Source organism: Triticum dicoccoides, chromosome 3B (genome assembly GCF_002162155.2).
Source record: "Triticum dicoccoides isolate Atlit2015 ecotype Zavitan chromosome 3B, WEW_v2.0, whole genome shotgun sequence".
In the NCBI taxonomy this organism is placed as follows: domain Eukaryota; kingdom Viridiplantae; phylum Streptophyta; class Magnoliopsida; order Poales; family Poaceae; genus Triticum; species Triticum dicoccoides.
Window position 1 is genome coordinate 730,229,298 of NC_041385.1, and position 11,583 is coordinate 730,240,880.

Consider the following 11,583-nt stretch of genomic DNA (forward strand, 5'->3'; position numbering starts at 1 on the left):
AAGCCTAGTTCAGGGGCTATTGAGGGAGTCCTAGATTAAGAGGTCCTTGGACAGCCGGACTATATACTTTGGCCGGAGTATTGGACTATGAAGATACAAGATTGAAGACTTCGTCCCGTGTCCGAGTGGGACTCTCCTTTGCGTGGAAGGCAAGCTTGGCAATTCAGTTATGTAGATCTCCTTCTCTGTAACCGACTCTGTGTAACCCTAGCCCCTTCCGTGTCTATATAAACTGGAAGGTTTAGTCTGTAGAACAACAACAATCATAATCATAGGCTAGCTTCTAGGGTTTAGCCTCTACGACCTCGTGGTAGATCAACTCTTGTAATACTCATATCATCAAGATCAATCAAGCAGGAAGTAGGGTATTACCTCCATCGAGAGGGCACGAACCTGGGTAAACATTGTGTCCCCCGCCTCCTGTTATCATTAGCCTTAGACGCACAGTTCGAGACCCCCTACCCGAGATCTGCCGGTTTCGACATCGACATTGGTGCTTTCATTGAGAGTTCCACTGTACCGTCACGATAAGGCTTGATGGCCCGCCTTGCTATCAAGGACTACATCACCTCGGGGCGAGCCCTGGCTTTAGGCCAAACTCTCCGACTAGGCGGCTTCGTCATGACCGCCCGTTCGGCCGTCGCGCCGATGATGACTTCTTAGGTCATCAAAAACAGCCTCCACGTCAGCTCGAAACTCACCGAACAGATGGATCCAATGGAGCTCTCCTCCCTGAACAAGCTCTTGGATCGCATCGCCGCTCTGGGAGTCGCTACGGACTATGATCAGATTGGGCTTAAACCCGACCAAAGGGAGATTAACTCTCCGCCAGCCACCCATCAGATAGCGGTGGTGGAGGAGCAATGCACCGATTATTCCTCTATTTTGAGGACGAACTATGTCCGGATTCCCGAGCTCTCCGAGCCAGATACCCGTCTACGGGAGGACATGGCCCAAGCTTCGAACATAGAATCGGACAGCGGGCCAGAAAAATTGGGCAACATCCCACAGCCCGAGCTGCCAAGCTCGGAAGCTCCTCTGCCCCTGGGTCTCAGATCGGGTCAGGATTTGGACTTAAATCTACCCACCCACCCAGATACAAGTGATCTTTCCCACATTAGACAAGAGCCCCAAGAGACAGTACATCACTTCTGGGCCAGATTCCTCCTTGTAATGAACAAGGTTAAGGACTGTCGCGAGGAATACGCAATCCCATTCTTTTGCAAAAATTGCACGGACAAGGGAATACTCAACACCATAAGTCACCGTGACATAATACACTTTGCTGACTTGGCGGCCATAGTACAGAAGTACTGTGCGATGGAAAGCGCCTGGAAAACCCAAACAAAATTCTGGGATCCTCCGGTTCTCACTAAACCCCTCATCCGAACTAAAAGGGTGCACTCTCGCAAGTCACCCGATCCAATTACAAAGAAACCAAAGCCCACTACACGGCGTGGAACCGTATTGGAGGGATGGCTTAATGGGCCATGCAAAATTCGCAGTACACCGGATACCATACCAACACACAACCTTATAGCATGTTGGATACTCCGGCAGGTGGCCAAGAGCGGCGAGGATCTCCTCACCAACAATACCGCAGAATGCCATCCCGTGGAAAATAACAATACAGTACTAACAGCCTTTGAGACTTTCGCCTCAAATAATAGGTGCAAGCGAGCACTCCGCAGCCTCGCCGAAGTATGCCACATCACAGCAATAAATCCATGGAACGACACGGCCATAACCTTCAATGCCAGTGACGAACCTCAATTCCGAACAGTCCGAGCACCGGCCGCTTTGGTCCTTAGTCCAATTGTGGACGGCTTCCGGCTTACTAAAGTGCTCATGGACGGCGGCAGCGGATTAAACCTCATCTACGAGGAGACCCTTAACAAAATGGAAATAGACAAGAGCCGCATTGAGCAAAGCAGCACGACCTTCAGAGGAATCATACCTAGTCGAGAGGCACGATGTGTGGGAAAAATCACACTAGATGTGGTATTCGGCATGCCGGAGAATTATAGGTCCGAAGAAATCACATTCCAAGTGGCCCCATTTAGTAGTGGATACCACGCCCTTTTAGGGCAGGATGCATTCGCGAGCTTCCAAGCTATACCCCATTACGGGTACATGAAGCTCAAGATGCCCGGGCCCAATGGAATCATCACTCTAGCTAGTGATCCGGATGTAGCACTCCACGCCGGAAGTAAAACCGCCGCACTGGCCCTTGAGGCATTATCAGAAGCCCTCGCGACCGAAGAACTAACTGCGATGCGCTCCAAAGTGGACAAGGACGACGTGATACTCGACAAACGACCCAAGTCCACCTCTTTCAAACCAGCGGACGAAATAGTCAAATTCCAGGTCCACCCAACGGACCCTACAAAAATAGCATCCATCGGGGCACAGCTGAACCCCACAATAGAGCTGCACTACGAGAGTTCTTGAGTGAGAATTGGGATATCTTCGCCTGGCATCCTTCAGACATGCCAGGTATCCCATGCAGGCTGGCCGAATGTAGCCTAAACATACTGAAGGGATACAAGCCGGTCAAGCAGACTCTTCGGTGCTTTTCAGAACCTAAGCGACAAGCCATGGGAGAAGAGCTAGCCAAGTTACTCGAGCCCGGATTAATCAGAGAAATAAAACATCCGGACTGGCTAGCAAACCTGGTGATGGTACCAAAGAAGGACAAATCCTGGCGCCTAAGTGTCGATTTCAAGGACCTCAATAAGGCTTGCCCCAAGGATCCCTTCCCCCTCCCCCGCATTGATCAAATCATCGACGCTACCGCAGGACACGATTCATTGTGCTTCCTCGACGCATACTCCGAATACCATCAAATCAAGATGGCGGAGTCTGATCAAGCCGCAACGGCATTCATCACACCGTACGGCCCATTCTATTTTAACACCATGCCTTTCGGGCTAAAAAATGCAGGTGCAACCTATCAACGCATGATTCAGACATGCGTGGAAAAACAAATCGGCAAAATAGTGGAGGCATACGTAGACGACGTGGTCATCAAAACCAGACACGTCGAATCTCTGATAGACGACTTAAGGCTTACATTCGACAATCTCCGAACATATGACATCAAGCTCAATGCGGAAAAATGCGTTTTTGGCGTGCCTGCCAGAAAGCTGTTGGGCTTCATCGTTTCCAATAGAGGAATTAAAGCAAATCCGGCTAAAATCCGAGCTCTGTCATAGTTGGCTACCCCAACAGACCTCAAGCAAATCCAGAAATTAACTGGATGCGTGGCTGCCCTAAGCCGCTTTATCTCCTGATTGGGAGAAAAGGCACTACCTCTTTATCGCCTTCTTCGACGCACCGAACACTTCGAGTGGACGGATGCGGCCACAACCGGATTGGAAGAAATAAAAGCCCTCTTGGCCAGCAATCCAATCCTGGCCGCACCAAATATCGGCGAACCCATGCTGTTATATATAACTGCAACACACCAGGTTGTAAGCGCAGTGCTCGTCGTCGAACGAGAGACGGACGGACATAAGTTCCCGCTTCAAAAGCCGGTATACTATGTATCCACTGTCCTCACTCCATGCAAATCACGGTACCCACATTATCAAAAGATAACATACGCGGTCTTCATGGCATATCGGAAACTACGACACTACTTTCAAGAGTGTTCAATCATGGTGGCCTCTGAAGTACCACTCAATGATATAATAAACAACTGCGATGCCACGGGCCGGATTGCTAAATGGGCTATCGAGCTTCTCCCGTTCGACATAACATACAAACCACGATGAGCCATTAAGTCGCAAGTACTGGCTGACTTCGTCGCCGAATGGACAGAAGCCGAACTCCCTAAAGAGTACGGCACGTACTCTAATTGGATCATGCACTTTGACGGCTCTAAGATGCTGGCTGGTCTGGGGGCAGGCGTCGTCCTGACATCCCCCACCGGAGATACTGTTCAATACGTACTCCAAATATTATACACAGACTCCAACAATGCAGCCGAATATGAGACTCTATTGCATGGTCTTCGGATGGCAGTCTCCATGGGCATTCAACGCCTAGAAGTGCGTGGGGATTCGAACCTCGCAATATCTCAAATAAATGATGTACATTTTGGGAGTGAAGGAGATTAAGAAGTCTCCTTAAAACAGACCAGGCACATGCATTCCTACAATATACTAGGAAGATGTGGATCTACTCATGTATAACCATCACAAAAGAGAAAGTACAACATGGAAGTCATGTAAGAAGTTGAGATGAAGCGACTGGTCAAAAGAAATTTCAAACCGTCGACCGTGTGAGATGAATTTGATAATTCATCCAAAATATCTATAAATATGAACACAAAATTGAGCATTTACAATCGACGAAACTATGAACTGATGATCTGAATGGAACCATAACATCGATGTGCATCTTTTTCGTGTAAACCTTATCTCGAATCAGAGCACCATTTTGTGTAGGCTAAAAGGTGAAAAGATTAAGGGGAAATTAAACTAGAACATGTGCAAACTCACATATAGGGTGCACCAGCTGGCAGTAGCTCACTCGTAACTACACCACGGGAGCCACTCACGTGTGCTTTTTTGCATCGCTCGAGTCTGACTCGCTGAAAACGGTCAAATTGAGTGTTTCCATCGATACAACCATAGAGATGCTTTAAAGTTCATGCTATGCACGCCAAACAATGAATGCAGACAATAAAACGGGCCAAATTCTTTCCACACTAGCCTAGGATGTATGTTGACTACCAAACACGTTCCTACAACTTTCATAGGATTCCACGAAAGACTCTACCCGCCTCCTCAAATTTAGATTTCCCCACCCTCTTCTCAAAGCCACCGTCCCTTCTATATATAAATATCACACTCACGTCACCCTACACCATCTTCCCCATCATTGACTCAGTCGTCGCCACCCACCTCCTATATATAGATCTCACACCACTCACACCGCACGCCTACCACCATCTTCCTTGCCTTTGGCTAGGTCACCTCCACCACCTCCTATATATAGATCTGACATACACCCCCACCACCATCTTCCCCACCCTTTGGCTAGTCCGCCGCCACCCACCTCTTGTAATAGATATCGCAAACTCATGTCGCCCCTACCACCATCTCTCTCCCACCTCTGGCAAGGGCGCCGCCACCCACCTCCTGTATATAGAACTCACACACTCATGGCGCCTCTTACCACAATGTCCCCTACATCTAGTTAGGTCGCCGCCACCCACCTTCTATATATAGATCTCACAAACTCACGCCACCCCTGCCACCACCTTCCACACTTTTGGCTAGGTCGCCGCCTACCTTGGCCCCTGCCACCATCTTCCCTGCATCCGGCTAGGTCGCCACCGCCCTTGGTGACATATCCCATACCCTTCATCCTCAACCTAATGGCGTATCCGCGTCATTGCCGCCTCCTTCGGCTCGACTACCAGTCTTCAATCTAATTTCGCTCTCCTCCTTTTCTGCTAGATCTCGACAGATACCCCTAGTTTACCCTCATAAATCCTAACCAACAAGTCGATCCTTCTTCCATGTCTCTACTGCCATCGCCGCTCCTACATAGACAACGCGTTTGTATCACGACCCTAAGACACACACCTAGCTTGAGCGCCGCCGCACAAGTATGGCGACACAAACTATGCGGTTGCAGAATTCGCATGGATTCAAAGGAAAGGTAAGACAGTTGTGCTCTAAAATGATTTTCATCGTCCACTTTTCCGGGGGATTAGATGATTTGCCCGAGGCTTGTCTCAATGGCAAGTGGCCCGGCCCCACCCGTCAGTCTCAACAGGGGGGGGGGGGGTGATCAAAAGTGAAAAGTAAAGTGTGGGTTATGATCTAATTTCTCCCATTTTTCGTTCCTTTAATTTTAGGCTTTAGGAAACGCATCTCACGCGGTGGTTGTTGAGCGGACCGGCCCATAGCGCCGCGTGGACCGAGCCTTCGATGGGCCTACAGCTTCCAGTCCAGTGGACACCCACCGAGCGCAGTGATGAGGAGGAGCTGGCCGGGACGCCTCTCGCGGGTCCGGTCCACAATTTTTTTCCTCGCATAAATCATCCTCCGTCACCGGCGGGGCGAGGGAGACGCGGTCGGCGGGCGAGACGCCAGAGACAAACCCAACGGAGTTTCCCCCCCTGCCGCCGACCCCAAACCCTAGCCGCTCCTACCAGCCCCAGCCTCTCCTACCGACCCCAGCCAGCCGCGCCGGAATTCTCCTGGTAATTTCCGTACCCTCCTGCGCGCCGCGCCGTGGTATTTATCTGAATTTTGGGGTAATCGTCCGAGCCCGGTCTCGGATCGAGGCGGGGGCCGGGCGAAATGTTGAAACCGTGCTCGGATTCACGGGATTTACATGGATTTTCGAGGGAGATACGGGGTTTTGGGATGGAATTTTGGGGGATTTTCTTTCAATGGCCATGGGGATTAGGGGGTTGGTTGGTTGGGGAAAGGGAGGAAAAGGATTTTTTTTGGCGGCCTTTTGTTGGATGCGGTGCCCGGGGCTTTAGGGGTCCGGGCTCAAAGGCGCCTTTTTGGCGAGGTTTGATTGGGTTTTTAGGGTTTGCTTGTTGGCTGGAGTCGATTCGATGGAGGGGAGGGCATGAAAAGATTAGATATTTGTGTTTTCTACATCTCCATGTACTGTATCTTCGTACAATTGTGTATATCTGCGCCGATTTCCTAGGAAAAGGGTGTTGGGTGGTGGGGATGAGGCGGCCAATTTTGCCCCTTTTGTCCACAATCTACCCAACCTCTTTGCTGCTTTGAATTGCGTAGATTTGGCCAGACATGCCTTTTCAGAAATAGTATTGCATTTCTTTATTTGTCCATCGATAAACAACTGAATTGTGACTGTATCTGATTCCAAAGTTTTGTTAACTTACATACAGGGTGTTCTATTGGCTTTTCTCAAGCCTGTAGCTTCATCGCGGCAGCATGAGCTCTGCTGGTTCTGCAAGGGTTCCAAAGAGGAGACGGACTACCAAGACGTCGGAGGCTGCAGACCGGCAACTTCAGGAGCGACAGTTTCTGGACCTGAACTTGTTTCCAGCTGTTGAAGTAGCCAGCACTGGGGGTTCACTCTCCATCAATGAGCCTGTCTCACACAGGCAGCCCCCTCCTACGGTGGCTGCCCTGCTTTACGAGACCACACAGGTCGTGGTGTCATCTGCTGCTGCAGAGTCAAACATTGGCATGAATAGTTTCCCCATCAACGTGGAAGTGATTGATGATGATGTTGCGATTTATACCTCAGGGCCGCCCCCTCAAGTATGTTCCTTATGTTTGGTTCTAATCTATGTTTGCATTGTTGCCAGTTTCAGTTGCATTATGATTGTTTGAGAAGGAGCATCAAGTACCTGATGATATTGTTTTTCACTCTCTGTTTCAGGCTAGGCAACAGTCGTCCAGGACAGGACCTATCACTGTGATAATAGATGATGATTCTGAAACTACTGCTGGACCAGCAGGTATCCCACAAATCATCTGAACCATACTGTTTGTAGTTGGATGTAAACATACATGTGTTTTTATATGAATCAGTTTCATACTTTTGTTCTATTCTCTACAATACTGTCGTGAAGCTTTTGTTTATGGCCTGTAGGATTTGCATGATAACATTGCAAGTCATCAGACATTGACTGTTTAGCATGCAAAATAGTGTCCGCTATATATAGTAGGAATAAATGAAGTCTTGTGCTTGCTACGATGTATCATCTCATCTGTGGACCTGGGGAGGCTATTTATAATATCAAATAAAATGGAGGTATTGGGACTTGCAATGTGCCATGTTTTTCTATGTGCTCTTTCTGAGTCCAAGATTCAACATATACAATATTTTTGTTTTGAGGGCTGGGTTTCGCACCCCTTCTTTTGTTGCTTCAGTGGGTTCATGTACCTTATAATTGCAGCTGTCACTAGACACTGTATATTTACTTGGTGGCCATTCTGTCATGCCCGTTGAAAGGAGAATATGGGTCTCCCACTTAATATTGATGTTGTTGTCATGATCTGATGGTGGATATTACTTTGGTCTCCTAGAGGTGAACGACCACCTCCGATCACGGACAGGTTAATATGGACATCACACTACAGAACAAACAAAGAAGCAATACAGTAAAAACTATCTTGTTTTCGGAAAAAAACAGACCCCACCGAGATTACCAGGAGTCCTCATTTCCAGAGATGATTGAAGGCTTGAAGCAGGGGCTCAAATCTAGGCTTGCACATTCCGAGTTCCTGCCCTTGCTATTGCAAGATTTGCCTGTTGTGTGTTGGGCATCAAAATTGCTTATAATATAGCTCTGAACTTGGGATGAGAAAAAATAATATTGTATCAAGTTTTCCATGATGCTTGGTGAAATTGCTTACATGAAAAGCAAATGGTCCCCACCATTTGCTTTTCATGTATTTTCATTGCCTTACACGCCTCATCCTTATCTGTAAGATTAAGTGTTCTATGGTTGCCATTTACATTAATGCCGACTAAAGCGCAGATGGCTAGTATGAGCTCTGCTCTACATAGAAGAGGGAAGGTCGGGGGTTCGACTTCACCATGGATCCTTATTAGGGACGAAAACATCTTTTTGGCTTGTATCCCTGCCTTTGTTCACTTCCTGAATTGACCGAACCAACTGTTCGTCCCATTTTGTTTGTTCGGCCGGTGGTTTGTTCTGTTTCTTAAGAATGGTCTGTAACAGCCTTTCTAAAAAAACTGAATCCTATTTCTTATGATCTAATATTTGCATATGTTTCCACCATCTCTATTTTCTGTACCATCAAAAAACTGTATGCTGCATGAAAGTTCTGTTAGCGTCAAGTCTCTTCCTTCAGATTTACTCAGTTTTCTTTTTTTGTCTGGTATGGATTGTCAACTAGCAAATGGATATTGATGGTGGTCAGTCTGATAGTATGAGCCAATATTCTTGTATGAAGTTTCCCATATTCAGATATAGAAATATCCTGTCTCAGAACTTTATGCTGTAGACAGATGTATATTTTCTTTATTTTTTTTCCTAGTTTGCCTTCTTGACCGTCTTCCCATCGAGTATTAACAGTGTCTCTGCTGCTTTTGTTCCAGGGGAAGGTCTTGATGAGCATGTGAACACTCTGCTGTCTCTGGGGATGAACCCTAGGCACAATCCCTCGAGAGCACAACCCAACACCGACCTTGTAATAAACATAGTAGACACACCTGAAACCAACAGCATACCGGTAAGAACTTGCACACTGTACTTTATCAATACCGTGACAAATTAGCACCATACATCAGTTTTTAAAAGCTTGTTTAAACACCGCAGCCCAAGGTGGCGCAGGCTGTCCCTGAACCTGTGAAGGAGATCCCAAAGGAAACAAAGTTCAGCTGCCCAGTCTGCATGAATGAGCTGGTCAATGCATCATCGACCATCTGCGGCCACATCTTCTGCCAGAAATGCATCAAGGCCTCCATTCAGGCTCAGAAGAAGTGCCCTACCTGCCGGAGGAAGCTGACCATGAGCAACTTCCACCGGGTCTACCTCCCGACGGCAGATAATTAAACCTATCCGCAATACTTGGAGCTTTAGAGCCGTGGCAGCTGTGACCCTTTTTTGGCACTGGCATTGTGGTGATTGTATCTGAGCTATTCTTCACAGGGTCATCATGAACATTCAGTTTTCCCCCCAACAATTTAACAAGTGCTCGAGACGTGATTACCAATCTGCATACCTGGTGGTAGTGGACACTGTTAGTAGTCTTCCTTGTGGGAAAGTGGAAACCTGTGCTTGGTACTGTGAGATTAATGCTTGAAAATATTTGATACGTTTCCTGCGTGTTTAGTTTTTTTTAGCTTTTCCTGCTTGTTTAGGTATATCATTTTTTCTGCACAACTCTAGAAAATGTTTGGGCTCGTTGTCACCTAAATTCAGACCCATTGGGCCTTTATCCTGTCACACCAACACATAGTTGTTGCTGGGCTCGAAACTCAAAGTTTTGTCGTCATTAGAGGATGCCTGACCAGTATCATGCCAGTTTAGGCCCTATTAGGAACGCATGAATGTTAGGAAAAAGAAGAATGGGAAGAAACACTGGGAATAAGAATGTTAATTTGTCTAAAAAGAGGAATAGTTAAGGTAGTCAATATAGGAGAGGAAAACATAGAAAGAACTTTCAAATATGTACTGTTTGGAATGCAGGAATTTAGAAACCACATGAATCTTAGTAGTTGTTTTTTTTATAGGAATCTTACTAGGTGGTTGGATTACGGACAAGTTAAGCTTTTGCCAGGAAATAAAAACATGCATTAAATTTGACCCAAACTACCAATAGTGGCGGAGCCAGCGCCCGGCCACCCTGGCACTTGCCCGGGCTCGCTAATCACGGGACAGTGTACATGCATGATAAACAACGTGGCAAATTCTTTAACACACTAGTGGTACTAGTAAGATAGACGTGCATTGCATGCATGATATTTGATAACCAAATTATGAATAAATACCACACTATAACATGTAAGCTTTGAATCATATATGCATGATGTAGATGTTTATTTAGTTCTTATAGTTCATCTCATTGAAAATCAATTAGTTTTATTTTTTTTTTAATATATGGAAAAAAAGTTTGGGCAATTAAGATATGGAAAACTCTAGAACAAAGGAGAAGTGCTTGTGTTTTGAGGTTTGTGCATTATGCTTTAGTTCAACCATGGAGTCTTCTAGATTGTACATGTGGCAGAATCTGGTGAAATGTAGATGATATCCAACGGTAGTAGTGCTCGGATTTGCCATCTCTGTACCGTCGGTTTGGCTTCATCCAACGACCAACTTTCAAAGTTATTCGGACACTATATAAGGGTATAGATATTCTACTCCCTCCGTCCCACTACTCACTCCGTCCCATAATGTAATTCGTTTTTTGGCACTACACTAGAGTCAACAAACGTCTTACATTATGGGATAGATGGAGTATATGTTTCTCTTAGACGGCGTGATTAAGTAGATTTAGGGCTTAAATTTATAGGCCAGATTGTAACACCCTCCTTGTAATGATGTCGCGGTTACTCTGCTAATGACCACCATGTTATCTCTTTTGCTAAGCCTAATTGCTCATTGATAAAAACCAAATCCAAACTCAAATCTATAATGCAAGTCAAAATATTCTTTAATTGGCAAATCTAAAATGTTTACATTATGTCATAAATACATCAAGTATTTGTAAAAATTGGAATCAAACTCAATTGGATTCCCATCTTGTCCCTAGCATCAATTTTGTGGACCAAATGAAATAAATGAAACCATAGAAAATCATGTTGGAAATATGCCCTAGAGGCAAATTATATTTCCTTAATCATGATAAAGACTTATTATTCATGCTATAATTGTATTGATTGGAAACTTAAATACATGTGTGAATACATAAGCAAATACCAAGACCCTAGTAGGCCTCTACTAGACTAGCTCGTTGATCAAAAGATAGCTAAGGTTTCCTGACCATAGACATGAGTTGTCATTTGATAAAGGGATCACATCATTAGGAGAATGATGTGATGGACAAGACCCATCCGTTATCATCGTTTAGTTTATTGCTACTGCTTTCTTAATGTCAAATA

At 46.0% G+C, this 11,583-nt stretch overlaps 1 protein-coding gene across 1 annotated transcript; it reads left to right on the top strand.

The window, feature by feature from the left end:
- Positions 1-6,010: 6,010 nt before the first annotated feature.
- Positions 6,011-9,814, top strand: LOC119278138 (E3 ubiquitin-protein ligase BRE1A-like). The gene is made up of 5 exons (XM_037559494.1): positions 6,011-6,220; positions 6,890-7,268; positions 7,390-7,468; positions 9,079-9,212; positions 9,299-9,814. The coding sequence occupies exons 2-5, from the start codon at positions 6,936-6,938 to the stop codon at positions 9,533-9,535; spliced, it is 783 nt and encodes a 260-aa protein (XP_037415391.1). The 5' UTR covers positions 6,011-6,220; positions 6,890-6,935; the 3' UTR covers positions 9,536-9,814.
- The last annotated feature ends 1,769 nt before the right edge of the window (positions 9,815-11,583 follow it).